The 27,848-nt window shown below is 40.9% G+C and overlaps 3 protein-coding genes and 1 long non-coding RNA gene across 10 annotated transcripts; 3 read left to right on the top strand and 1 right to left on the bottom strand.

The window, feature by feature from the left end:
* Positions 1–47: 47 nt before the first annotated feature.
* LOC120786871 (lysine-specific histone demethylase 1B) lies at positions 48–9,243 on the top strand. The gene is made up of 21 exons (XM_040122614.1): positions 48–162; positions 451–593; positions 1,177–1,298; positions 1,397–1,486; positions 1,722–1,833; positions 1,938–2,051; positions 2,136–2,174; positions 2,395–2,587; positions 2,668–2,852; positions 3,073–3,243; positions 3,340–3,414; positions 3,522–3,656; positions 3,815–3,986; positions 4,612–4,739; positions 5,161–5,292; positions 5,424–5,498; positions 5,671–5,787; positions 5,906–6,031; positions 6,355–6,477; positions 6,851–7,003; positions 7,768–9,243. The coding sequence occupies exons 1-21, from the start codon at positions 147–149 to the stop codon at positions 7,849–7,851; spliced, it is 2,505 nt and encodes an 834-aa protein (XP_039978548.1). The 5' UTR covers positions 48–146; the 3' UTR covers positions 7,852–9,243.
* A 907-nt stretch (positions 9,244–10,150) lies between these two features.
* Positions 10,151–17,275, top strand: LOC120786811 (nucleolar protein dao-5-like). 5 transcript variants are annotated; one of them, XM_040122492.1, is made up of 11 exons: positions 10,151–10,508; positions 12,462–12,524; positions 12,638–12,763; positions 12,866–12,982; positions 15,174–15,281; positions 15,370–15,522; positions 15,625–15,759; positions 15,858–15,983; positions 16,091–16,240; positions 16,428–16,571; positions 16,652–17,275. In XM_040122492.1, the coding sequence occupies exons 1-11, from the start codon at positions 10,457–10,459 to the stop codon at positions 16,720–16,722; spliced, it is 1,245 nt and encodes a 414-aa protein (XP_039978426.1). In that variant the 5' UTR covers positions 10,151–10,456; the 3' UTR covers positions 16,723–17,275. The 5 variants fall into 5 exon arrangements, with proteins under 5 accessions (XP_039978426.1, XP_039978425.1, XP_039978427.1 ...); XM_040122491.1 differs by having other exon boundaries at positions 16,649–17,270; XM_040122494.1 differs by lacking the exon at positions 10,151–10,508 and adding an exon at positions 10,534–10,729 and having other exon boundaries at positions 16,649–17,206.
* Positions 11,946–14,980, bottom strand: LOC120786813. The gene is made up of 3 exons (XR_005706763.1): positions 14,328–14,980; positions 12,857–12,967; positions 11,946–12,697 (listed from the first exon to the last, which is right to left on the bottom strand). It is a non-coding gene; the product is annotated as an uncharacterized LOC120786813 (long non-coding RNA).
* Positions 17,276–18,064: 789 nt separating the features above from the next.
* Positions 18,065–26,641, top strand: LOC120786782 (probable C-mannosyltransferase DPY19L4). 3 transcript variants are annotated; one of them, XM_040122429.1, is made up of 19 exons: positions 18,065–18,229; positions 18,647–18,820; positions 19,822–19,946; positions 20,027–20,117; positions 20,258–20,379; positions 20,860–21,005; positions 21,254–21,377; positions 21,480–21,614; positions 22,220–22,351; positions 22,510–22,611; positions 22,729–22,802; positions 22,977–23,135; positions 23,267–23,386; positions 23,534–23,654; positions 24,589–24,645; positions 24,735–24,817; positions 24,982–25,114; positions 25,533–25,691; positions 26,333–26,641. In XM_040122429.1, the coding sequence occupies exons 2-19, from the start codon at positions 18,649–18,651 to the stop codon at positions 26,495–26,497; spliced, it is 2,220 nt and encodes a 739-aa protein (XP_039978363.1). In that variant the 5' UTR covers positions 18,065–18,229; positions 18,647–18,648; the 3' UTR covers positions 26,498–26,641. The 3 variants fall into 3 exon arrangements, with proteins under 3 accessions (XP_039978363.1, XP_039978361.1, XP_039978362.1); XM_040122427.1 differs by having other exon boundaries at positions 18,065–18,476; XM_040122428.1 differs by having other exon boundaries at positions 18,065–18,476; positions 18,618–18,820.
* The last annotated feature ends 1,207 nt before the right edge of the window (positions 26,642–27,848 follow it).

Below are 27,848 nucleotides of genomic sequence, written 5' to 3'. Positions count from 1 at the left end.
CTGGTATCCACGGCGCATTGACCCCTCCCCCCCCCCCTCCCATAACAATAAAAGCGAGACGGATTAAACAATTTGAAAAACCGTGTCAGAAACTCACATAAACGTCAATAAATCCCGGGGGTTTTAAAGTAACACCGCAGGCAGTCATGCTGTCGGACGCAGGTCAGTGTTCCTAACGCGCTGCTGCTGCTTGCTACATGCTAAATGTGACAGGCTGACACTGTTTATTTGGTTTAAAAGGCTCGATAATGTGCACGTTTTGTCGCCACCTCTTCTGTGTTTACATACTAGTTCATCTCGTTGTTCGTTCGCTTCGGTCAACTTGCAATTATGGGCGTTTGATTGTGTTTACATAAACGTAGTTGTTATCTACGAAAGGCCCCGTTTGAACTGAGTTTGCACTACATTGTGTCAAAAAGTGTTAAAGGCATTGTTGTCATTCATGTTTAGACTATTCCGGGAATGCCTCTGGTGCCCGGCGAGCCAAGAAGAGGAGCTCCGGGGAGTCGCCGGGGGACGGCCAGACCCTGCGCTCCTCTGGAAGGCAGAGCAACGTCCGGGTGAAGCGCACCAACAACCCTCCACCTGGACAGGTAAAACTGCATCGTGCACGTTCAGCCTCTGTTTTCCTGCTGTGCGCTATTATGCCTCATATTTGTTTTGCTCCTTTTCATTCCCATCTCCCATTGTTTTGTACTTGATCCAATTTATGTTAGAGCCTGACTGATAATTGACGTTTGAGGCTGATACCTTTTTTATCAAAATGTTCAGGAGTGAGTTCAGGAAATCAATATAATATAGATATGGTATCTATCTATCTATCTATCTATCTATCTATCTATCTATCTATCTAAAAAGAAACATTTTTGATAAAGTTGGCTTTTGGATGAATTTGGTATCTTTAGCATGTCTGTAATGTAATTTCTCATACCTCATTGGACAACATATACACTGAAACAGACCCTGATTTTGTTTTGTAATGACGCAAGCAAAGAGACTGTATTCATTGTGGACCGGGCAGGTAATGGCTGAGGCCTGATCTGCTTAATCCGGTCAGTTTTGCCGTGGATACTGATCCAGTCTATCCGATGGGTTCAGCCTTGATTTGAATTACCGCATAAATAAAAGATGACTTGAGTTCAGTTCGATAATAACACTCTCAACACTCTCTTCTAGAGCAAAAGAAAAGCCACAGACACAGAGGAGGAAGATGATCAGTCCGAGAAGAAGTACAGAAAGTGTGAGAAGGCTGGATGCTCTGCCACGTACCCCGTTTGTTTTGCAAGTGCATCTGAAAGGTAGCATGTTTCTCAGTGCAACATGAAATAAGGGCTCAACCGACCCACATCCTTGTGGTTGCTGACCGATAGGTGGTAATTCTCCTGTCTCTTCTCAGGTGTGCTAAAAATGGATACACATCTCGCTGGTATCATCTGTCGTGTGGCGAACATTTCTGCAACGAGTGTTTCGATCACTACTACAGAAGGTAATTCTGACGGAGCCACTGAACACGTAACCTCAATACAGTGCCGCACCACATATTTGGAAGTAATTTCTCCATGGTGATATTTATTTAAGTGCTGCTGCCTAGAGAGTATACGGTGGATATTTTAGTATTTAGCATCTCATAAATCTAGGAGCACTCTGTCACCATACTCTTTTTATTAAGATAATTTACTATATACGCATACAGTCTTTTGAATTCTTTTTTCCTATGTCAGTCATAAAGATGGCTATGAGATCTTTGCATCATGGAAGAAGGTGTGGACTAGTAATGGGAAAAGTGAGCCCAGTCTTAAAGCTTTCATGGCAGATCAGCAGCTGCCATTCTGGGTACGTGGTGGCTTTCCTGGTTCCTGTTAAACAGCTGAATGTGATTATTCTAACTTCTCCATGTCGTAAATACGGTACCGTTCATTTTTACACGGTCCTTTCAGGTTCAATGCACCAAACCGGATTGTAGGAAGTGGCGTCAGCTGACCAAGGAGATCCAACTTACTGCTTCCCTCGCAGCAACGTATCGCTGTGGAATGAAGTTCAACAACATTAAGGTAAGGAGGAAAATTGAAAAACGAGCCATTCACTAAGTGAGATATTTTTTTTATGTGATGATAATCTTGTTTGTTTGCCGACAGAGTGAGGGACCAGACCAGTGCTCCCAACCAGAGGACTTGGTAAGCTGGTGATGTGTGTCATGATCTGTTTTGGGATCCAAGCAGTTAGCCCAACATTAATGGATTAGTCAGCCTTGGTTGAGGAACAGTCTTGAACCAACAAAATTCAGTATAATCGGTTGTTTCCAAAATGACTGATAATGCATCCAGTATGTGTTTGATTGAAAGACGCTACAATAACTTGCATCCTCTTTAACCCCGAGCCGTTTTATTCTGACAGAGAGTGGCCGAGGTGACCGACAGCTGGTGGCATTCAATGCTGATTTTGCCGCCACTGTTCAAAGAAAGTCCAGCCAGCCCTTTCCTCGCTGCCTACTACCCCGACTGTGTGGGAATGAGTCCATCAGGCTCTCCCAGCAACGTGTCTCTGACCGAGCTGAGGGCAGATCACTGCAGAACTGTACCGCCACAAAGTAAGTCTGACTGCAGGAGAAAGTTCAGCAGCCATTATTTACTGCAATGTGTTTTAGTAATCATAATTATACCCCCTCAGTTCCAGGTCTGTGTCCATACTTCCAGCCCTTCTACCAGCCTAATGAGTGTGGCAAGGCTCTGTGTGTGCGACCGGATATGATGGAGCTTGATGAGCTTTACGAGTTTCCAGAATTTTCCCGTGATCCCACCATGTATTTGGCTTTGCGTAACCTTATTCTGGCCTCCTGGCACAAGAACTGCAAGGTACACTGAAGACATCTGCCAACAGTGACCTCCGAACGTGGCATGTTTTTCATGTTCTCATTTTTGAGGTTTTGAACCAGGAACAAAGATTCTTTCTTATGTTTTTCTACCGTTTAAATATCCCATTGTTCCCCAGTGAAAAATGCATTATAAGACTCCATAAAACAGCAAGCAGTTAAAATAAAGATTCTGTTTTTTTTGTTTTGTTTTTTTTTTAAAGGAGATGCTGACTTCTCAGAAATGTGCACTGCACATCATTGTCCGGGGGTTGGTCCGTGTACGCTGCGTGCAGGAGATGGACCGGGTGCTCAACTTTATGACCAGGAAGGGTCTGATCAACACAGGCGTGCTGGCCGTCAAACAGCCTCTCCTACCTGAAAGATACCGCTCTGTGAGTGTCCTCATTTTCACTTGATCATGACACAACAGCGCACATCTATATCTTTACGTCAAAGACAGTACTCCCAACGTTTTATCCTTTTTGCAGAAGAACGTCATCATCATTGGTGCCGGAGCTTCAGGACTGGCTGCTGCACGGCAGCTGCAAAACTTTGGCACTCAGGTTAAAATACTTCACTCTGTTGCACGTCTTCCCCGACCTCATATTTCACCCCCGCTTTCTGTTCGCAGACATGTCCCGTTACACTCTTCGTTTCCATCGATTTACAGGTGTTGGTGCTTGAGGCAAGGGAGAGAATTGGAGGTCGAGTCTGGGATGATACTTCTCTGGGCGTCACGGTGGGTCGAGGTGCTCAAATTGTCAATGGCTGTGTAAACAACCCTGTCGCCCTAATGTGTGAGCAGGTAAGAATTAATCTGCTCAAATAGTTTATGAAGCCAAAAAGCTTCCATATACCTGTGTGATTTTCAGTCTTTGATATATGCATATTTTTATAAAATATTTTGTGCTTCCCTTACATGGGATCTGAAATTTGTGTTTCTTCTTCACTCTTCCGCTACAGATGGGCATCAAGATGCACAAGCTGGGAGATCGGTGTGACCTCTTTCAGGAGGGAGGACAGGTTACTGACCCGGCCATCGACAAGCGCATGGACTTCCACTTTAACGCCATCCTGGACGTGGTGTCGGAATGGAGGAAGGACAAGTCACAGAACCAGGATACACCCCTGGGAGGTGCTGAACTGTTCTCACCAGACACAACATGATTGTCTCCATCAGTAAAGTCACTGTACAAATGGAACCAACAGCATTGATACCTTTCATCATACACTTAGGTAGTGTTTTTTGTGTTTACATTTAGTACGTTCGATAAGAAAAAATTCAGGTCAGTGGAAAATATGACTTAACTGCTACATATAAGTCATGCAGGAACAACTCTGGTTCTTTACCCGGATCATTATCTGATAAAAGGTTTCTAGAACTTGTCCTTTTTCTTGCATGACCCTCAGACAACTTTGCCATCTTATTGGAGCAGTCATATCAGCCATTCGCATGTTTGGCCTTACCTGGAATTAATTACTGTGTAGTCGACATGATGACACAAAAATTTAAAATGTCATTGCTATGACTATATGTGCAGAAAGGGCATGTTGCGGTACCGCACAGTTCACAAGTGAGAATATGTGTAATGGAAGGTTATAAAAGTAAAACAGAAGAAGTGTTGAGAAAAAGTGTGCTACTCAGCAAAACCATTTCTCCTTTAATTTTCCTGAATAAATAAAAAACCTATACAAACTGACAAATTTTGTCAGGGTTTAGAGATTTTTCTCATGTATTTGTACGCATTTTATTTCTACAGAAAAAGTCCAGGAAGTGAAGAAGAACTTTCTGCAGGAGTCTGGGATCCAGTTTAGTGAGTTGGAGGAGAAAGTGCTTCAGTTTCATCTCAGCAACCTGGAGTATGCCTGTGGAAGCATGTTAGACCAGGTTTGAAAAATTCAAAACTTAAAAGGGCGGCAAGATTTTTCTGCCGCGTCTAGGTCTGATTTGATTCATTCCTACTTGAGGGTTGGTACAAACAGAGCGTCTGTTTCCACCAGATTTGTAAGTGTTTTGATGGATCGAATGTTCAGGCTGGTTTATTGTTAAGAAAATTAAATTTGTTTCCCCCCATGTTGGCTCAGGGAAGCATTTACCCGAGAAGATGATAACACTATTGCATTTGTCTGTGTTTTTGAAGTGTGGAGTTTTTGTAATGAAAAATCCCTCAGTCTGTGTCTGACCTGTAAGAAAAGGGAATTCCAACTGCATTCTGCACATTTTGAGACATTTTGTTTGTGTGGTTTTTTGATATATTTATGTGATGAAAATGTTCTCAACTATAGTTATTTGTTTGTTTGTTTTGTAGGTATCAGCAAGATCCTGGGACCACAATGAGTTTTTTGCCCAATTCTCAGGAGACCACACTTTACTCACCAAGGGCTACTCTGTTCTACTCCACAAACTGGCTGAGGGCCTCGAAGTCCGCACAAAGTGTCCGGTTTGTTTTTCTTTTTTTTTTTCTTTTTTTTTTAAATCCCAGATTTTGAGTTGCCTTTACTTATACTGCATAAATGAATGTCACTCTGAAGTGAATCTGATCTCACTAATTATGTTTTTTTTTAATTTTAGGTTCAGGCCATTGACTACTCAGGTGACGTTGTCAAAGTTATCTCCTCCAATGGGTCCCAGTGGACAGCACAGAAGGTAAAAACATGTTATTAATGTTAAATAACTGGAAAGTGTTATTAAATGGACTCTTCACTGTGATATTATATGATCTCTATCAACCATATGGACTTTATCGTAGAAAAATGTAACATTTCAGAGGATGTTGAATCTTTTTATTGTTTTACTCAAACATCCTTTCCTCTTTTAGGTTCTTGTAACTGTCCCATTGACTTTGCTTCAGAAGAACTTGATTCAGTTCAACCCTCCGCTCCCTGAAAGGAAACTGAAAGCAATCCACAGTCTGGGAGCTGGCATAATAGAAAAGGTAATAAGTGTTTGATGCGTCAGTTTGCCAAATTTGTACCTGTAAGTGCAAGTTTCACAACTCTATCAGATACTTTTGTAGGTAATTGATAAAAATATCTGTATATCGCGATCCACAGATCGCCCTTCAGTTCCCGTACAGGTTCTGGGACAACAAAATCCAAGGGGCGGACTACTTTGGTCACATCCCACCAGGTCCTGACAAGAGAGGCATGTTCAGTGTCTTCTACGACATGGATCCGCAGGTTTGTTTCACCCACACAGAATAAGACACAAACATCGTCTTACTGCTAAACTGTCCTGGACTCCTAGGTAAATCTCCCGACTGAAATGACACCCATTCCTGCCAACCTGACAAAGAGTCCGATATATGTTTGATAACCATATAAAGTAGGAGGAGATTTGGATGCAATCGGCAACTTAACAAGACACAGGAATATAAAAAAAATGATGGGGTTGGAGGAATAAAAGACTGAAAAATGTCCTGATTTTATACTTTTATACTACTACGACCTCACGTCCTGATTTCATTGTACTCAATGCTGTTTTTGTGTGCATGTATTTGTAGGGCAAGCAGGCTGTCCTCATGTCCGTTATCACCGGCGATGCTGTGCCAGCTGTTCGGGACATGGAGGACAAGGAGGTGGTAGACGAGTGCATTAAGGTTCTGCGCGAACTTTTCAAGGAACAGGTAATGCTGTCACACTCTGCAGACACCAGTCGAGCTTTCACTGACATTTTTGAGTTGTTGCGGACACTTTAATTTAAGATAACTGATGAGTGCAACAGTGCGGCATGACAGAATTACCTGTTGACATGAGAGTATCTATTTTGTGACCAAATAATCCCAGAAACTATGGAACCCCTGTAAGTAAACTCAGGAACTAAATCAGCAACAGCAAATTCACGCGCACCCTCAGGAAATACAATTCTCATTCGCTGTGAACATCAAATCCATCCATTACTTTCATTCACAGTTTTATGGAATTACTTGATATTTTTTTTGTGTGTGTGTGTTTCTGACTGCTGTTGATTTTTTTTTTAATGCGGGTCATCCTTGATAGGAGGTCCCAGAGCCAGTGCATTTCTTTGTGACACATTGGAGCAAAGACATGTGGTCCCAGATGTCCTACAGTTTTGTGAAGACAGGGGGCAGTGGAGAGGCCTATGACATCCTCGCTGAAGACGTACAGGGAAAAGTGTTTTTCGCTGGCGAGGTAACGCTGCTTTTCTCATTTTTACCAAACGTGTTTAGAAATCTCTGTTCGTATGAAGTGGCATTGTGAGATTTAATTTGCTCATTTGCGTCTGACAGCTGCTATCTCTTTTCGGAGTTATCCCACCGAACCTTCCACATACCAGTCAAACATGGGCACTATTGTTAAAGTTTGGCTTTATACAGGTGGCACTCTTTTCCATGTTTAGCAGTGGAAATTATTGTCAACTACCCAATTTGCTCTTTTTTTTTTATTCCTAAAAAAATGCTGTTTGTGTTGCCGGAAACAAAAAATACATCATTTTTAGTGCACCAAAAGATTTTTCCTGAAAAAGATCTTTATAAACCTGAGTGTATAAAGTTAGACATATTTATTCTGCCAAATATTGTGACTTAAAGAATCTGAATTTATGTATTCAGATTTATAATTTATATTTATTTTTATTTTTTATTAGCAGTTCAGCAGTGCTGTGACCTTTTTTAACTGACTTTTTTCAGAGCAGACATTTTTACTTATCCTATGTTATAACTCCCTCCCATCAAGGGTCCCAGTAAGCAAGCATGTGCAATACCAGGGCCCTGGAAGAAGCTCACCTAAATGGAAGGCAGTGGTTTTTAATGTTATCAGTTTCACCTGTGCTTTCCCTGCTCTGACAAGTCAAAATGTCTGAAAATACTGTTATATTGCAGACATTTAACCTTATTTTCACTGTACTCGTGATATGTGTTTTTGATTGATCTGTTGCCACTGTTCTTTGCTACCAGGCCACCAACAGACACTTCCCTCAGACCGTGACAGGAGCCTACCTCAGCGGGGTCCGAGAGGCCAGCAAGATGGCTGCTATGTAAACTGTCAGTCCCCGAGCACTCAAAAACACCAGCATGGACACAAAGGTTGCACTGAGCAACAGGTCATATATCAACTCGGGCTGTGTTACCTTAATTACTCCACTTGAAATGAAGCTTCACCATACTGTGATGTGTTTGATCAGCAAGACACCATTAGCCACTTTCCAGTAGCGGGGTCAAGTAGGGCTCTCCAGGCCCTGGCTCTAGACATTTAACACATGAGAGGTTAAAGTGCTTTTTATTTACATCAAAAATCCTGCCGGCAAAATGGTTTTTGTTGGCGACAAGATGCAAAAAAACTTAATAGCAAGGCAGGAAGAATGGATTATTCCTTTGCAGCTCTGCCCTGGTCCGCCGTGCTGGAAAGCGGGATGATGTTATCTTGAATTTGTTCTGAGTTTAATGATTGGTGTACTTAGCACTTCTGTGATGAAATGTTAAGAAATTTTCATTTTGAGAGATTAGGCTGCATGAAACATTGGTAAACTCTCAGTCGTCTAATCATGAATTAAAGATTTAATCTCCAGGGATCAAGATTTAAGAGATGATATCATAGTGATATTTAAAAAATATCTTCTTTGAGAGTTACCTACCAATGTTTTATACAACTGTAATGAATTTGCATTGTATTATGTGATTAATTTGTTGGTACAAATGGTGTAGTGAAACGGATGAAGTTAGATATATATTGTTAGTCCTTCTGCGATGGCACTTTTAATTTAGAAAGAAGATTTCATTTAAAATAGTAAAAAAAAATAAATTAATTAATAATTCATGTGTATGACAAGTTGAATTCCCCTTGTGGCTTAGAAAGATCAGAATAAACCAGATTCTCCCCTTACTTTCTCAGGGATTTGATCACGATTACAACATCTAGCAGTAAATAACATAGGAAAATAATGTGATTGGACAATTTTGAAGACAGTTGTCAAAAAAAGTAAAACAACCAACCAAAGTTGGGAATCCTCCATATTCCTCTTGTATTAGTTCCTCAACAATTAAGTTCCTGAGGTTTGGGGTTGGGGAGCAGCACAACAATGTCCTCACTTTCTTCGACTAATGTTGACTAATGACGCTTTACTTGTAGAGTCATATCTCTGTGTGAATCAGTTCATCTAGGTGATCACGTCCTGTTTGTCCGACATTACAGTGCTTGAGTATTTATGTTGAATGTGTGTAATAAACTGAGCTATCAACTGCCACTATCAGCTGATCGGGCTTACTTGTGGATGAACATTTGGCTCCAATTATGGATAAAGATTTATATCAACCTAAAATACACACACTATTCTGTAAAATAGATTTTAATGGGTTGACTTTCCAGTACATTACAGAGTTCTGTACCGACTAAAGATATGAAGATTATATAAAGATATGTAAAGATTTTGATTGTATCATTCCTTGGCAGATGGTGTTTGTTTGATATTTTTGCAGATATTTCATTTTTCCAAGCACTTTAAGGACGTCCTTTCCACATTCACTTCAAAGCTGAGTTTCAAAGTTCGCTCTCGAGCTTGGAATCAGCTGACCAAACAGTTTCGCCATAAGGTTCATTTAGTATGTTCCAATTGTGTTATCCAGTTGAAAGCTCCAGCACAGCCACTGCGTGGGCTTTAGGGGGGCTTGTTTTGTCAGCTGCTGTTTCCAAGGAAAGAATGAACTTCGTAACTCTAGTCAGATGAGGCAAAATTGAGAGTGTGCTTTGTGCAAAGCATTATTTTATGTACTTACTGAAGTAACATCATTGTACCAGAAGTACAATTCTATGGTTTTTACTTGAGTATTTCCACTTTATGCTACTTTATATTTCTACTTAATATTTCAGAAGGAATTAGTGTACTTTTTCAGTGGTGGAATGTAATTAAGTACATTTCCTCAAGTACTGCAGTTCTGTACAAATGCGAGGTACTTGTCCTTAAATATGATTCTTTGTTATAAACCACCGGTATGTGCAAGTACAGCTGAAAATTATTAGTTGATTAATCAATAATTAAACTGACAGAAAATTAATTGGCAACTGCCTTTAACAGTTTTAACTCCAACTGAACCTTCACCAAGGCAGGTAGCTAGGTTTTCCTAATAAACTGCCGACAAAGAGTACATTTAGTTTAGACTACCAACAGTATTTAAAAGTGGTTAGACTGCTTTGGACCGAATTTAACTAAACTGAGTTTAGTTTGAGTTGAGGTTTAAGATCAGTTGCTACGTTTTTTTGTTCTTCAGTTTTGTTGGTAGGCAATTTCTGGAGTCAGTAAACCAATGACGGTCTGAGGCGTCATCAACAATCGCCCTAGCGCCGACCTCCAAAAACGAAACGGAAGAAAACAAACCAAACGTGAACGGGGGACTACATTTCATCCAGGACTGGAGAAACTGGTTTTTAAACTTGTCTAATGACAATCTGTGGTACAGTGACTTTAGCTGTACGTTGACGGAACAGCACACTTGGTGCTGACAAAAAAAAAAAAAACCCCCACCTAAAAACAAATTGCCAACTTAGCTAACATTAACTCAAAAAGAAGAAGAAGAAGAAGGAGCTAACAACAGCAGAAGAACTTGACGCTAATTGGATGAAGAGCATAATTAACTTACACTGATCAACAAGATGGATTTCAGCACAGCCGACCTGTCCACCACTGTGGTACATGACTCTCCAGGTGGTTAGATTATCAACGCTATTTTTTATTTTAGCTGAGGAGGTAGACGTTTTAGTGGACTGCGTTGTAGCTAAAAGCTAAGTTGATAAAGGATCGATTTCACTGCTGCTAGCTTCTATTTAAAAAAAAACAGTGAAGGTGGGGGTGTTTACACTGATAAAATTAAATGGACATTTAAGGTGGATACGAGTTTCAGCAGCGGTTGTTAGCACTAGCGCAAAGTGAGTTTTAAATACATGCTTGTAGTATTAGTAATAAACTGTGGCGGAAAGTAGCTTAACTAATGTACTTAAGTACTGTACCTGTATTTCCATTTTCTCTTACTTTATACTTCTACTCCATTACATTCCAGGGGGAAATATTGTAGAGGAGAGGAATGGGTACAATAACTAACTGGAGAGATCCTGAAGCTCTGAAAACTAATAACTGTTTTTGATCTTGTTGTACAAGATGATAACTTGTGTGCACTAAATGTGATCTTGTATGCATAAGATTTAAAAAGTCATGTCTCAAAACCTCGGAGGTCCAAAATTTCTTCTGAAAAATTAGTTCTTTTGCTTTTGATACATTTTGGCAGTAATGCTTATGTACTTTTACTCAAGCAGAACTTTGAATGCAGGACTTTTGCTTTACTTTTTACTGATAACAGAGTATTTTTTATATTGTGGTATCTTGATCTGAGTACTTCTACCAGCACTGACTATGGTACTTTTTTACTGAAGTATTTCTATTTTGTTCTAGTTTATACTTCACTACATTTCAGAAAGAAGTATTGTACTTTTCACTCCACTACATGTGTGTGACTTCTATAGTTACTTGAAACTTTGCAGATTATTTTACATACAAAATGTATGATCAGGTTTTAAAATATGATACATATACTGTATATTAAACTATCCACAGTATATAAAAATAGTCAATGTTAGCCTTGCCTTGACCAGCTACAACATTAAATTGCTGCTCACTTGTTAATGTAGCAGTAGTAATCCAATAACATAAGACATTTGGTATAACTCTGAAAGGTGCCATTCTATCTAATGAACACTTTTACTGTGAATGCTTTATGTACATTTTGCTGGTAATAGTTATGTACTTGTACTTATGTATAATTTTGACTGTGGGACTTGTAAGTAGTTTTACAGTGTGGTATTACAGCTTTTATTTAAGTAAAGGATTTGAATGCTTCTTCCAACACCAGTATTAAACAGTCATAATACTAGTATTAGTACTTTGGATCTTGTTAGAAGAGTAACTTTTCATGGTATTTGCAGTAGGTCTTCAACTGGAAAATCAGCTATTAATTAGTAGTCTTTACTGGCATCACAATAGTATTTACAAATATGGATGCCTTGATGGTTCCTGTGACTGAGAAACATAACTGGTTTGACTCCCACAGGGAACATTTCTAGCTTGTCATCATAATTTCTCTTTACCCCTATTTTCCCCTATCAGATCATACCATCAGATAAAGGCAAATGGCCATAAAAATTAATAATCTTTTAATCAACAATCTTTAACATTCATAAATATGCTTTCCAAGTAATCACATTGCATCAAACTGCATTCATTTGTAGATGAACCATAACACCAGGGAACATTTTTTTTACATATTTTTAAATGAAATAAACACTGATTAGTCAAACAAATCCTTTGGCTGTGAATTTCTTTGATTGTGGACGTGCCTAGTTTTCAGTCTCCCATGATTTGTTAAAGAGTAGTTATCTGTACATTAGTATAACATTTCTAAGTCAACTGTTGGCAAGATCGAGTTTGCCCCGAGTACCAGAAAATACCTACAGTAAAATAAAAATAAAATCAGTAAATGTAGACTAGAAGAAAAATGTAGTTTACTGTGTCCAAATTTATTGATGACTGTTTATGACCATTTTACCAAACCAAACTTGGGATGTGGCATTTACTCGTATTTATCCCATTGTATCTCTAACTGATCAGGGAAGGGCAGTTCCACGTCTGACGACTTTATACAACTCTCTAAGCTCCTGACGAGGCCACACAGTGAGGAGAAACCGTTAACCCAATTTTAAGTAAAATATTTTCAACTTGGCATATCGTGGCCATTGAAAGCAAAGGGTGCTAAATTTGTATGTGTATATCTTCTCCTGTTGTAGCTTCTGATGGCTCCTCAGCGGATGAGCCGCTGATAAAGATGAAAACAAACTTTTCACCTGCTAGGAAACCAGAGGAAAAAGAAAACACGTCATCCAGATCTAATGGCAAAAATAACAAGAATGCAGGTGATTAAATTACTATATGTGATTACCTGTATTACATAGGTTATCGGTTGATATGTGTCTGGAGTGAATAGCTCAATTGTTTGCTCTATTTACCTTTTTCAGATTTGAACACAGATGACAGCTCTGACAATGAGCCTCTGATTAAGATCGCCAAAGTGTCATCCAAAGCTGCAAAGAAGCCTCTCTCAGTGCCTCCAAAAAAACCTGTTGATACAAAGGGTAAGATATTTTTCTCTTCATTGACCCGAAACGTCAACGGACAGTTTCTGTTCTCGGGAGAAGATACAGTTGTACGCAAAAGTTTGGACACCCCTGGGAAAATTAAATCTTTTGTTGATTTTTGAAGTGAAAAGAAGTCAGTGCAACCCCAGTGGCAAAATGAGCCTTTTTCTTCAAATGTTAATGCACAGTTTTTATTTCATGAACTTAAAAGAATTAAAAAATCAAAACAATAACTGGCATGTTCAAACATTTGGGAACCCCACTTAGTCAGCACTTAGTAACCCTCCCTTTGGCAGAGATCACAGCTTGCAAACACATTTTGTAGCCGGCTGAAAGACTTTGTATTCATGATTGAGAAAACCTTCACACACTCTTCCTGCAGATCCCTTCAAGTTCTGAGATATGTTTAGGCTGTGTTGCGCAGACACAACCCTTACGATCTACCCACGGATCTTCAGTGATGTTAAGCTCGGGGGGGCTGTGAGGGCCGCTCAGAGCTCTTCAGGTGGCGTTTCTTGAAGTAGTTCATGGTGGATTTTGAGGTCTGCTTTGGATCATTGTCCTGTCGCAGAAGCCAGCCTCTTTTCAGTTTCACTTTCTTGACTGACTGCAGGACATTTACATCTAGAATTTGCTGGTACTTGAGTGGGATCCATTCTTCCGTCTCTCTGTGCAGTGTTTCCAGTTCCTAAGCAGAACATTTCCAGGCCCATACTTAACAGCCGACAGGGTGTTCTTTTCATCAAATGCTGCTCCTTTTTTTTTTTTTTTTTTCCCCCCCTCCAAACACACCTTTGGTGATTGTGGCCAAAGAGCTCAATTTCATCCTCAATCCTTTTTTTTTTTTTTTTTCTGTTTTTTTCCAAAAATGACTCCCGACTTATCCAGATGTTGTTTTGCAGACTTCAGAGATTGACCTTTGCGGTGAGGTGGCAGGTGAGGTTTTTTTTCCATCTGACCACACAGCCATGTAGACACCGTTTGTGCAACCCCCCCCCCCCCCCCTCTTGTGTCAGCTGAACCTTCTTCAGCGCCCTTAAAGTCACGTGGCGGTTTTGCTTTACCTTCCTGCCCGGCGGATGTGCGGTCTTATCTGAAAGTTCTCTTGGCCTCCGCCGTTTCCCCTCAACCGTCATTTTGTAAATGACATTTCACACAGTGGAAATTTCAAGCTGGAAGCGACACCTATTTTTTTTTTTTTATAGCCCCCGCTGCTTCGGCGGCATCGGTTGGCTTCATTTCCAGATCCCAAGTCAGCTAGCAAAAATAAATAAATAAATAACCAAACGAGACAAATAAATAAATCAGCCTCCGGCTCCTGTGCCAGGCACGTGCAACGCACCTGAGAAGAAGGGTAAAGACTGAGGAGGGCCGTCTCTGGGTCAGTTTCTGGCTGAGCGAATGGCTTAAGGCGAGACCCTCTTACGGCAGCGTTATTGATAACCGCAGCTGTCTCACGCGACGAGACCCGCTTGATCAGCCTCGATGAGGTTGAGTCGATTTGATTCGATTCGCCCCAGCGAACGTTTCACAATTCGAACGTGACGTTGGGTGTCAACGTTACCTCCGTGGAGTCTAACGTTAGCTAGCCGCACTCCTTGGTCCGAATGACACACTGCTTAACGTTACTGGCGTTACGGGGCTCCGGGGCTACTCGTTTAACGTTACCGACGTTACCCTGCTGCCGACGATTACCCCTCAAGTTGAGCTGCTCGGCCACCGCGCCAACTCGAGGGTGGTTTTTTTTTCTTCGTGCTAATATTAGCGAGGCTAATAACTGTCATAACCACGACGTAATTAAAGAATTCGCTTTTGGATTTTGTTTCGGGATATGAGGCGAATTCCCGAGACAACCCGTGTAGGCGTTTGGCTGAAATGGACCTAGGTTACTAATGATGTAGTCGGACGGAACGCTTGTTACAGCCGCAGCCTAATTATGTCGCTCGAGAAGGGGGCAAAAAGCCAAGCCCACTGAAAAACTACAGAAGCTGGGCTGAGATCACCGTGTGACAGTTTTTCCAGTTTTGCTTGTGGTGGCTGTGAAATCCATTTTTAAACGTCATATCTAAGCCCCATCTTTTCATTTATTAAAGAGCTGTTGCAGCAGCAAAAAAACCCACACTAATCACATTCATTTTTTTACCAGCTAGATTCTTGCTATATGTAACTATTGCATATTTGAACACAGATGACAGCTCTGACAATGAGCCTCTGATTAAGATCGCCAAAGTGTCATCCAAAGCTGCAAAGAAGCCTCTCTCAGTGCCTCCGAAATCTGTTGATACAAAGAAAAAAGGTAAGATCATTTTCTCTCTACGGACCTGCAGCGAGAGCTGCTTTTCTCTGTAGCAGATACTTACACTTGATTTCATGTGATTACACAGAATCACCGGTTGATGATGATAGTTTGGATGATGAGCCTCTGACTGAAATTGCCAAGAAACTTAAATCCAAACATCAGAGAGAGGCATCTGTCGTGCCCTCTAGAAAAGCAACCCCAGTTATGAAATCCAAAAGGAGTGCGGCACGGAAAAAGGGTGGGTGTGAAATGTGGAAATCTGAACTCATCTAAATGCCTTTCTTTGAAGCACTTGTACCAAAAATAAATAGTTTTTGTTTGTTCTAAATTAAATATGCAGAGTCTTCCAGTGACAGCTCAGATGACGAACCACTGGCAACAATAAAGAGGAAGAGGACAAAGGCTGCCAAAGAGCAAAAGAGTTCGGCAAAGAACAAGAAGACAAGAACAAAACTTACAGACACATCACTAAAAGGTAGGTAGCACTTTCATTACACTGACCAGAGGGAATGAATTGTATTTTGTTTAATTTCAAGTAGTTCAACTACCAAACTCTTGGATCTTCATCCTCAGACAGCAGCTCGGATGAGAATGATGATGAGCCCTTGGTGAACCTCATTGCCAATAAAAAGAAACCACTTAAGAAAAACGCAAAGAAGACAACTGTACCGCAAGGTGGTGCATCGAAAAGGAAACAAGGTACTCTAGCAGTAATCATGACATGAACAAAACATTGTGCGATTTTGCCACCAATACATTAGAAGGAAACATTTCTAAATCCTTGTTGCTGTGTTGTTTTTTGACAGGACTGTCTGAGGAAAGCTCAGATGATGAGCCCTTGATTAACCTTGTGAAAAGGAACCACACAGACAAACAGACAAAAACCAAAACAAAGGCGTCAGCTCCTAAAAAGAGGGGCACAACTCCCAAAAAGCCAAGAAAGACGCTTGTGTCAGGTAAAGACTCTGGTAAAGGTTACACGAATTAACATGCAGATCATTACAGCAACAGTGAGAGACTACATTATAGTATTAGAGGTTAAGTTGCCCAGCAAAACCTTTCCTAGGGAAAATAATTTTTTGTGTTTTGGAGAATTTTCTAATCCATTTGGATTACATCTTTGTTTTATTAATATTTTTTCAGGGTTGTCTAGCAACAGCTCAGATAATGAACCCTCAGTCAAAGCAGCCAAACACCCACAAGTGACCAAAATCCTGAGAATAATACTTGAGAGGTGTGATGGTGAAGACGCTGGGGCAACAGGAAGCCTGAACAAAACCAAAACAGGTACTGAATATATAACAAAGTGATTACTGCTATAACAATCTCAAAATTAAAAGTAACAGTACTCTTATTCTCCAAAGCAGAAACACTGATTGCTGAAGAGCTCACAAAGGAAGAATCAGAGGGTTCGGAGGAATCATCAGAAGAAGAATAAGCAGAGGAATCAGGAAGCTGTAACAGTGTGAAGGAATGTCTCTTTATTGTCACCTTTCAGCTTCTGGACGGTGAAGTTCAAATCACTTAGTGGCTCCAAGTTTGAAGAACTTCCCAAAAGGTTCTAAAACCCACGGAGAGACACCTCCTAAAAATCCCAGTTAGTGTTCATGTAAAGTTACTGTGTGTTTTATATCCATACATGTTAATTTAAGGTGATAGTATTTTTACTCCAATTTTTAGGTTTGGGACCAAGTTTTGCAGGTTCCTGACAGATTTTATGCACAAGCCTTTTACGTTATTTTACTATTTGTGCCTGTTGTTTGCATCAGCTGTTTCCTCTGGTTTTAATTTTTTAAGAGAATAATTTAACACTCATTGACGTAAGTTACATTTCTGCTTTCATATTAAGTAGACACTCAGCATGCAGCAGTGAAAATCTGTTGTGTTTGATTAAACTGCTTTCACTTCTAAAAATTCATATCAGATGAGTCCCTCTCTATTTCAGCTTACTCGCCACAACACCACAAATATTCTTCATCCGTGTCTGTCATTTTCATCCCAGGAGGATTGTATATGAGGCAAATCGGTTGTTTTTACACCCATAATCACACATTTGTCTCAGAGGGCTTGACAATGTGTGCAGCAACAGTCCGCTTCAGCCATTAATTTGATATACTGTAGGGTATTTTATAAAACTAAATTAACTTTTTTTTTTTAATGTAAGTCACGTTTAATAGAAATTCTAGGTTTACTTTGGACCTGTTTGTGGTACCAGCAGGGCGGTCTGGGTGCCCCCATCCAACTCTGGCATTGACAGAACCTGCCATCGGTTGTACACTTCTTTGTTTTAAATTGCAGTTACGGGGAAAGTTAGTTGTCTTGTTCAGATGTGATACCTACTAAATACTAGGACTGCAACTAACAATTATTTTCATTATTAATTAAGCTGATTTTTTTTTTTTTTTTTGATTAGTCAACAAATAGTTTAGTCTTAAAAAAAACCCCCCCCAAAAATTGTGAAAAGAGGCGACCACAACTTTCCCAGGGTCATCTAGGTGAAACCTAAATGTTCAATTTACTGTTATAAATTAGGCGCTCAAATAGTCCGTTATTTTGCTAGAAAACACGACTATTCGATTATCAGTAGTTGCGGGTTTTGTTTTGTTTTGTTTTTTCTGCCAACTGAACAAATGATTAGTTGTTTCACCTCTAAATTATATAAAATTGAGAAGCTGAAACCGCAGAATCATTGACATTCAAAATCGTCGATTCATTTTTTTTCTGTGCATTCATTCCCTCTTCAATCACAAGAATCCGAATTAAAGTTTGGCCTTCGCTCTTCTTCGCTGCTTTCTGCGCCCATCGGCAACTTCCGCCATGTCCCGCTTTCGCAGCCCAGCAGCAGTGCTAAGTTCCTTCCCACGGCACAGTCAACATCCCACTCAACGCTGCAACTGCGCTAACCGTAGTCCGCAACTTCGTGCAAGAAAAGTGCAACTGGAGAGGTGAGGCTTGAAGCCCGGCCGGTCACCTGCCACCTGCCAGGTGTACCGCAAAGCCAAGTGTCGACTGGGATCTGGGGTTAGCGAAACCGCTCGGTAGCTAGCATGGTGCCGCCTCAACGCATCAGACTACTCCTCTGAGGTTGATTTTATTTCGTCATGACTGCGTTAAGATGTCGGAAAACAGAGGCTTTGGGGGGAGATACAGAAGAAGAGGTTCGCCAAATTGAACCGGGACTGCAGACTGAACGTAAGTTGAGCTAACTTAGCAGTTTGCTAACCGAACAACATTTAGCTACATGTGCAGGGACACCCAGTAAGTTCAGATAACTTTGCCAGAGAAATGTAAAGCCTGGTTTACAGTGAGATGTCTGTATCCGTACTGTCACAGCCAGACTGTCTGTTGTAACACCTGAGCAGATATGAATGAGCCGGTGAGCGCGGAGGATGAGGCGAGTGTGTCCGGCGGCGGAGCAGCGGATAACTTGCAGCAGAGAGATGAAGGTGAAGTTGCAGCAGATGAGGGTCACCGTAAACAGGAGGAAGCAAACAGCCAAGGAACATCTGCCAAAAGATCCGACGGTTCTTCTACTTGTAAGTTTATTTCCAATATACTTACGCCGTCGCTTCCAAATGGCAACTTTTATAAAGCAACATCAATGTCGGTCCACTGTTACTCCGACTTTTAATGCGTGACTGTAGAGCTCTGTCACTCGACACAACTGTCAAATCGGCCACGGAAATCAATGCCAAGACTCCTGTGTAGAGAAATATGTGCATTTGTGCATAAAAGCCATGCATCTGTGTCCTGAGTTCAGCCCAAACATGCGGGTACCTGTGGGTAAGTGCTGATGGAAAGGTTCAGTAATAACAGGCGATACAGATAAGGCAGTAAAGGAAAACCCCAATTTAATGCACCTTAAATTCTTTTACAGCTTATTGTGATGTGTTTTAGGCTCATTTTTGTTTTACTCCTGCAGAACATGGTCAAACCTGGAGAAGGTAACAACAGGCTGATAGGACCTTTTTTTTTTTTTTAGTGTAGGGAATATCTCTGTTCTGCTTCCATACTGTTTATCGTGATACACAACTAGGCTAAGTAAATTAATAAATCAGATTTCTGAAGTGACTGGAAATACAGCCAAAAAAGGCCGACTCTAGTTTGACTTTCAGTTTCGGGATCCATTGTGGTGCACAAATAGACAATTTGGGATGCGCTACTTCCATATCTAAGCCTATATATCAACATCAGAAGACGGTCCTTTTAGGTTTACAGTGGTATCTTTGTTACCCATAGAGTCCAGCCATGTATGAGCAGTTTAAACCATTATTGCTCAGTGTCAGTTTTTTGCATCGGTTTCACAAAACCAAAGATTGGTGCTATTTTTCAACAATTTGCAGCAGTAGTACAGAATCCATCTTAAAAAGGGACAGAGACTAGTCTCTCCACCGACTCAGTAAACTCAGGGATAGTTGCAGTGTAAAACTATCTGAGGGCGGATTTTGGTTTTAATTAAAGTGCAAAACACTTACCGTTATAATCTACAAGCATTGATGTGATATGTGATGTTCGCTGTCACATTTCTTCTCCGCAGCGGGTTTTCTGCAGAGCCTGGTGAGGGTGTTTTTCGGATGTCTGACAGCAGTAGCCTGCGGCATGCTTTACGCTGTGTATCTCTCTGCGTATCATGACAGGAAGTATTGGTTTTCAACTAGACAGGTGGGTGGCTTTGTTGTGCTTCCATTACATGCCCACATTTCGCTGCCATCAGTTCTAAAATTCCCTTCAATGCATCTCAGGAGCTGGAACGGGAAATCACCTTCCAAGCAGGCAGTGGGCTCTATTATTACTACTATAAGCACATGCTGGCGGCACCATCCTTTGAAAGAGGTACATGTATCCCTTGTGCTTCCCATTAAAGAAAGAAAACAAAACAGACACCAACTTGGATTAAAGTGATATGACTGTAACCCTCTTCTACTCTAATCAGCTCTGTTCTTATGTATTTTTTTTTTTTTGTTGTTGCCCAGGGTTTTACGAGCTGATGATAGATAACAGGACCGTTTCAGGTCAAACCATCAATGCAGTGGAGCTTCTGTGGCTGTATCCAGAGCTCATTACAAGCTTCGTGTACAGAGTCACAGGGAGCCAGGTCAGTTATTTTGCTCTGTAAATCAACTTCTGAATTAAGGTTAGTAAAGTACAGTGAGGGCATTGTCCGTTTTGGCCATTTTTGTATCAGATTGTATTATGTAATGGAAAATTCATACGTAAGGCAATAAACCATTCAAAGCATTGTGCCAGAAAAATTGGAGAGAAGTCAGTGGATTACAATATCCAATCATATTTGACAAAAACAACATGAAAAAATCACGCTTCTGGGCCCATCAATAAACGTGTGCACAACAACACAGGCTTGTCAGTTACTTTGCCAGATGCTACGTCTTATTTTAGGTATGTCAGTTAGGACACCACCGCAATTTAGCACTCTGCTATTTGACAGTGGATTTCTGGCATTGTCATTGTTCGTACATGGCTACTAAAAGCAAACGGCGTTGTTTCTGATGTTTTTGCTCGTAGAACACTGCCCTCAGCTGTGATAAAACGGATGTTTCTGTCCCTGTGCCTTCAGGATTTTGTGGAGCCGATCTACTTCTATGTCGGAGCGGTTTTCGGCCTCCAGGCGGTCTACATCACCGCCCTCTTTGTGTGTAGCTGGGTGATGAGCGGCACCTGGGTGGCTGGCATGTTGGCTGTGGCCTGGTATGTGATCAACAGGTGAGATGTTTGTCATATTTTAGTGTGAGGCTTCTCTATGTGCCTCATCTTGTTTCTCCGTTCCCGTCAAAGTGTATCGGCAAGGCCAAGTCACAGAGTTGAAAAATGGGACACTTAGGCCTTTTTTCTCGACAAATAAAAATGTCAGTATAATCATACCTTCCTGTCTTGAATCTCAAGTTCACTCCTTTTCTTTCTGCTTTACTGTGACTTGTTCACTTTATATCTCTACTTTGGTCCTCCCACAGACCAGACACAACCAAAGTGGACCTTGCTATTCCTCTGCGGGACAACTGGGCCCTGCCTTACTTCTCTTGTCAGGTGGCAGCTTTGACTGGATTCCTCAGTAACAATATCAGCTCTGCTACCGAGGTGAGCCTCTCATGATAGTTATTTTTGAAATAATACACCACGGAGTCAAAGTTAGATGGACCTCTGCATCTATACGCACTGATAAACTGTATTTCTCCGTAGATGTTTTGTTATCTTACCATGAGTGCCACCACTTTCACCTTCCTCCTGGTCTGGGAACATGCCCACTACGTGCTCTTCATCCAAGGCCTCTGTCTTTTCCTGCTTGACTCCTTTGACCTGGTGCCATCGCGTAAGGTAACTCAGTCCTGGCAAAATAAAGGACCACAGCTTATCGGGACTGTTGAATCACATTCAGCCACGTTGATTTTTTAAATATAGTTCTTTACTGTAACAATTTTCAACCATAAGTCACTGTGAACATGTGGTAGTTGTCCCTCTACTTAACTAATATAGCAGCTCAGATTTCCCAAAAGGTTGAACTATTCCTTTTACCACAGAACTAATGAGTGAACTCAGTTGTCAGAGATTTTTTTTCTTTATAATTGGAAAAGCTGCAAACTCTTTGGGCTTGATGATCTGGTTAAGAGCCACAGATTTTATGGACTGAGAATTTTTGATTCATGGGTCTTTAACACCTAAACATGAATTAAACATGCAAATTTGAACCTATTGTTTACAAATTTAAGATTTTTAAAAAGAGCAAAAATGTTATTTATTATTTTTTTTAGTTAACATTTTTTCAAGAACGGATGCGTATTCCCAAAAATTGAACTGGTAAAAATACTTGTTTGTGCAGTGTTTTTTGATTCTGCATTGCGCACATCATTGTGTTCTCTGTTTCTCCTCTCTCTTGCCGTCTCCCATTTTCTCCATCATCCCTTCGTCTCTGATATGCACAGATGGCTGACATCCAGAAAGTGTACCTCAGCTCCTTGTTCCTGGCCTACCTGTTCCAGTTTCAGAACCCGACCCTGCTCAGCTCGCCGCTGCTCAGCCTCCTGATCGGCTCAGTGCTCGTGAAGAACTTCCAGGTAGAGTTAGCTGCTCCCGCACGACAGAGTCCAGTCAAATAACATTTTACAGGCATTTGTTGTAACTCTGTCTTTGGTTACAGCCTTTCGAATGTGAGGATTTTCTACTTTTCTCTGTATCTAATTAAAAATTGCCGTTGACTGTATTTCTATCCCAGCAAAAGATGAAGAAGGGTCCTCTTGTGGCCAGAGTGATGAAGCTCTTCCTACATTTCCACCTGGTCTTTAGCACAGGGATCACCTTCAGTTATTTGGTCAAGGTAAAGCTGCAACAACACACTTTGGCAGAGTCCCTTGGTCCACTTTGAGAAGAAGTTAGGATCATTCAGTGGTAGCTATTAAATTATTGGATTATAACCAGTGTTTTCAATTTACAGAAACTTATACCTGCAAGTGAGGGCGACTTCATATTGAAGTTGCTTGAGGTAAAAATTGGGCTCAACACAACAACGTGAGTCACGGCACTTTTATCCAGATTTTCCTGTTACAGTGCAGGCTGGAATTTGGCTTAAATAGAATGTGGCATTGTGTATTATCCTTTGAACAGTATCCATGTTATTCAGTATCCTATTTTTAGTCCGTGTAATGTAATCTAATAGCGAGATTTTCTATTCTTCTGTGTCAGTGACTTTGTCACCAACTTCCTCATGTGCCAAGAGAGTTTCCAGAGACCTGGGCAGGACTTGTTTCTGCGACTAACACAGGCCTCAGTCCTCCCCTTTTACTTCCTGGTGCTCACTGTCTGCCTGCTGTCGACCGCGCAGACCATTTACAGAAGACTCCGGTTAGAGGCTTGTGCTTGTGTCCTTCCAAAATAATCTTTGACAGACAACATTCATTGAACACTCATCAAGGTTGTGCCTTTGGCTGTCGTCTTGGTGTCGTGACGCTGAAATCATTTACACTTCTTTTCAGTGGTCAGCCGATGAAAACCAACATCCGCCTTGAAGATGGACGAATAGGAGAGCAGCCGGAGGTCATCTATCATGTTTTTCACACTTTGCTTTTTGGAGGCCTGTCTCTGCTGTTTGAAGGGTACGCTCGCCAGCGTAAAAATGTGCTTTTAGAATTTGGATTTGTTACATATAGTTACATATTTGTTACTATAATAAATGAAGCATTGTTAATTTCCTCTTTGGTTATGGCATATCTAGACATTGACTGTGTTCTTTCTTCACTCAGGATGAAGTATTTATGGACGCCATACGTCTGCATGTTTACAGCATTCGGTGTGTGTTCTCCAGACCTCTGGATGACTGTGTTTAAGTGGCTAAAACTGAAGTCCATTCACCCTGTAGTGCTGGTGAGTGGCCTCTGACACTCACTTTTTAAAGTAAACGTGTTCTTTCAGCTATAAAAAAAAATGTGCATTACTTACACACAGACCCCATTCATACCCAGTATAAACATGCGTCTTGGGGGATCCAATCACAAGTGGACAGCTCTAAGTACGTCAGTTCACAGCTGACATTAAAATGCGTCTCTCGAGTGACCACTTGTGATCGGATCTCACCTCCGATCACAATTGGAATTGATGTACAAACACGTATTTTTTTAACCAGCGGGAGGCAGCAATGCACTTCCTGTGCCTAGTCTGGCAAAAAGTAAAAGAAGAAGAAGAAATCAGACCAATACAGACTGGGTCTACTCCTTGGTGTTCTCCAGGCAAAACAAATTGGCCAAGATGTATGGCACACTTGTAATATATCTCTATCGGCTTTTTGAAAACTTCAGATGTCGTGGACAACGCCAGCTTACACGATTTGTACAACTTGTATTTGTTTACGAAAGATTATGTACATCTGGTTCTGCAGAGGATGTCAGTTTGGTAGACGGTCCTTTAACTTGGCCAAGGAGACATTTGGGTACACACTGTGATAGGAGTGTGACCATATGTGGCTCAGACCACCTCCGAAGGTGGCCTGAGCGATCGGATCTCACACGTGTCCTCAGTGCCTCTTGAGTGCATTCACACCCGTACCTAGAGCTGCCCACTTGTGATCGGATCACCCAAGACGCATGTTTATGCCAGGTATGAACAGGGCCATACGTATACAAAAAGGGTGTTTTAAATAGCATTAATAGCTAACTTGCTAAATTGTGTAATAATAATAATAATAATAATATTATTGTAACATACATTTGCAGATGAATCTAATCCCTATCACTTGTTACAAATGCTGAACCATCCAGGCTCTATCTTAAATCTGTTTATTGTTTTTTTTTTAAATCTGCAGTCTCTGATCCTGAGCACAGCAGTTCCTACCATCATTGCTTTCAGTTTATGGCGAGAGGTGAGATTTTCAGCTCTTTATCTTTCAGTGCTCTGAAGCTGAACAAGTCAAGTTATATCTCCTGTGTACTGCTCTCTTCTGTCTTGCAGTACTGCCCTCGTGTCTTAGCGGAGTTGTCTGATCTGCAGGAGTTCTACGACCCAGATACAGTGGAGCTGATCAGGTGGATCAGGTGAGACATCAAATTCTTAAGAAATTTTGTAAGATGCACCTTCTTCCTCTGTCTGTTGTACTTTTTTGTAGATTCTGTATTAGTCTTGTGTTAAAAATGTCGCTAATTTCTCACGATATTAGTTAAGTCTTTATCGTGGCATCAAATGTCTTCTCTTCTTCCAGGTCACAGGCTCCGGTGGCAGCCGTGTTTGCAGGAAGCCCTCAGCTGTTAGGGACAGTGAAGTTGTGTTCCGCTTCGGCTGTGAGCAGTTTGCCGCTTTACTCGGACATCGGTTTGCTGAGGAGGAGTGAGGATGTGAGTGACTGGCACAGCTGAGAAACTGGTGGAAGTTGTACTGCGAATGAGATTCAAATCAAAAAGACGAATCCATTCCATTATTTGGAAGGAAAACAGCTAGCACGTTGTCTTAGAAAAGATTGAAAACACAACTTGGTACAGTTTACCAAGTGGCCAGTTTAAAAGACGGCACAGTAGCACAGGTCCTCGAGTTATACATTTTTAAACAGATTGCGTTAATTATTGATGTTAATGTTTGATGATATTCCTCCGGATTATAGTAGGTATTATAGTAACAGATACATGGTTAATGTTACAGTGAGGCTTTCAGTAGACTTGGTCTAACAGATTGGTCTGAATTTTTCCTTTTTGTGGATGAGTTTATGAGAATATATGGGACTTTGAACATTCATTTCTTTTTTTCCTCCCCTTGTAGACTTATCAGGTTTATGCATTGAGATCTGCAGAGGCCATCTATAAGATTCTGACGTCTCAAAAGACAAACTACGTGATCATTGAGGAGTCGATTTGCAACGAGCTTAGTCTTAATAAGGGCTGTAGGATCAAAGACCTACTCGACATCTCCAATGGACATGTGAGTTTATTTATTCTCGTACGACAAGCTGCCTTCCTGATGGCGATGCCAACTATATAACAAAAACTGACAACTTAAAACATTTTCACATGTTTCCTATTTAGTATGTTTTGAAGGGTGAATGTCCCAGCATCCTCCTATTGAAAATAATCTCAGGAACTAAAAAAAAAAACACAATTTGTTTTAAATTGAATTAAACTATGTTGACATGAAATTCTATTTATCAAAATAAATTTTGAACATTCAAGAGATCGGAGAATATTGCTAATGTGAGGCCCATGCAGTCCATCAGCATAAAAACAGAGCACTCACCAAAAATAGATTGCAATTTTTTTCAAATTGTTGTATTGTTATTCTCCTTCCTCAGTACATAGAATTACTACCATGGTAGCTATCACACATCCTCCGCACACACTTAAAGCAGATACTGAATAGACATACAAGCGCTGTTGTCTTATTATCACATAAAGGTAATCACTTGTTAAATAAAAGCCAGAGCATTCTGACACACCGCTTTGCAAAAGCTACAGAGGCCTCGCTCTTGGAGAGTGTTGAGTGCTAATGAGATGAGTCTATAAAAACGATTGTATGAAAGGTAGCGTGTTTCTCATTAATGTTTCGTACCCTCTTGTCCCGTTCAGGTTGTTTACGACAAAGGACAGATATACTCCTTCTCCAAGCATGGCAGGTTCTGCCACGAGATAAAGATGAACTACTCGCCCTACACAAACTACTTCACTAGAGTCTTCTGGAATCCCTCGTACCACGTCTACAAAGTGAACTCTGTCATCTCTTTTCAGTACTGACAGCAGCTCCTCCCTCCCTGCTGAGACTTTACTGAGCCTGGCTCTGCCCTTCTCCAGTGTTTCGCGTCATATCCACAATGTAACACGGAGGACTGCTCTGCGCGCGTGTGTGTGTGTGTGTGTGTGTGTGTGTGTGTGTGTGTGTGTGTGTGTGTGTGCGTGTGTGTGTGCGTGTGGGGGTCAGGAAAATGTGTAAGCACTGTTCACATTACGACTTGGATGGTAAAGCTGTACATTTGAACCAACAGAGATCAACTGAGCACATTGTTTGACGCTGTTGAATTTGGAATATGCCATATTAATCACTGTACTGTAGTTTTATAAGCCATGCTTTACTGTTACTGCGATTGATTTTATGAAGGGGGAGGTTAATACGTGAAATCTGTGTGTTCAATTTGTACAGAAGCCGAGAGCAGCTGTGGTTACTGAGATATTTTTTTCTTTATCTTGTAATCACAACTTCGGTCTTTATCTAGAGACTACAAATTTTGCTTATATGTATATTTTTAAGACTTATAGATAACGATTTGATTATACTGATGTCTTCAATCCTAAATCCTTTGTGCTAAATAGCAAATGTAGTTTTTTAAAATCGTAGAGTCTTAAATGTGTCTTGACCGTTGGGATGATCGTGGTCTGTCCCACTTGGTTAACTCGTGAAGTCAGCCTTGTTGCTTAAAGAGAGAGAGAGATTTCCAGGAAGACCACAGCACAAAAGGCAGCAGGATAAACTAGGTAGACCTGCACATGCTAATAGTAGTTATGACCACCATTTTTTATTATTTTTTTTTAATCCTGCATTATGAGGTAATTATGTCTTGCCTAAGAGATAAGTTTGATCTCAAATCGTCAGTGATAACACCACCAATTTATATCAAGAACGTGATAATGTTCAGATCACAGGATTATTTATGTAAACCTAACATGATGATCAAGAGCTAATTAATACCTAAACGATATTACTGCAATGAGCTGCTTTTCGTCACTGTCTGCCTTTGTTTCCTCACATAAGTTACTCATGCAGTGCATGTGAATATGCTGTGTCCTTACAAGATGGCTGCTTCTCGTATGCTTAGCTTCCATAGGGAAGGTGTCTCTTTGCATGCTGCTTATGGTGCGATGTGGGAAAGTAAGAGCAGATTTCTGTAGTCAGGGAGGAGACCCACTGGAGGCCAGAGGTCATCAACAGCATTCCTGGTGTCTACTGTCAGCCGGTCAGTGTATTTGAAAATAACAGTTTCGAAGATAGAGAACAGGCTTGTGATATCAGCTCCCTGCTGGCGTGATGGGAGAGTTGTGATTTTTCGAACGTTGATTTGAGCTACTCGAGACGACAGAAACAACATCTGTC

Source organism: Xiphias gladius, chromosome 24, assembly GCF_016859285.1.
Source record: "Xiphias gladius isolate SHS-SW01 ecotype Sanya breed wild chromosome 24, ASM1685928v1, whole genome shotgun sequence".
NCBI classification, from domain to species: Eukaryota; Metazoa; Chordata; class Actinopteri; order Istiophoriformes; family Xiphiidae; genus Xiphias; species Xiphias gladius.
The sequence above is the reverse complement of the archived record's forward strand: the minus strand, read 5'-3'. Positions and strand labels throughout refer to the sequence as shown.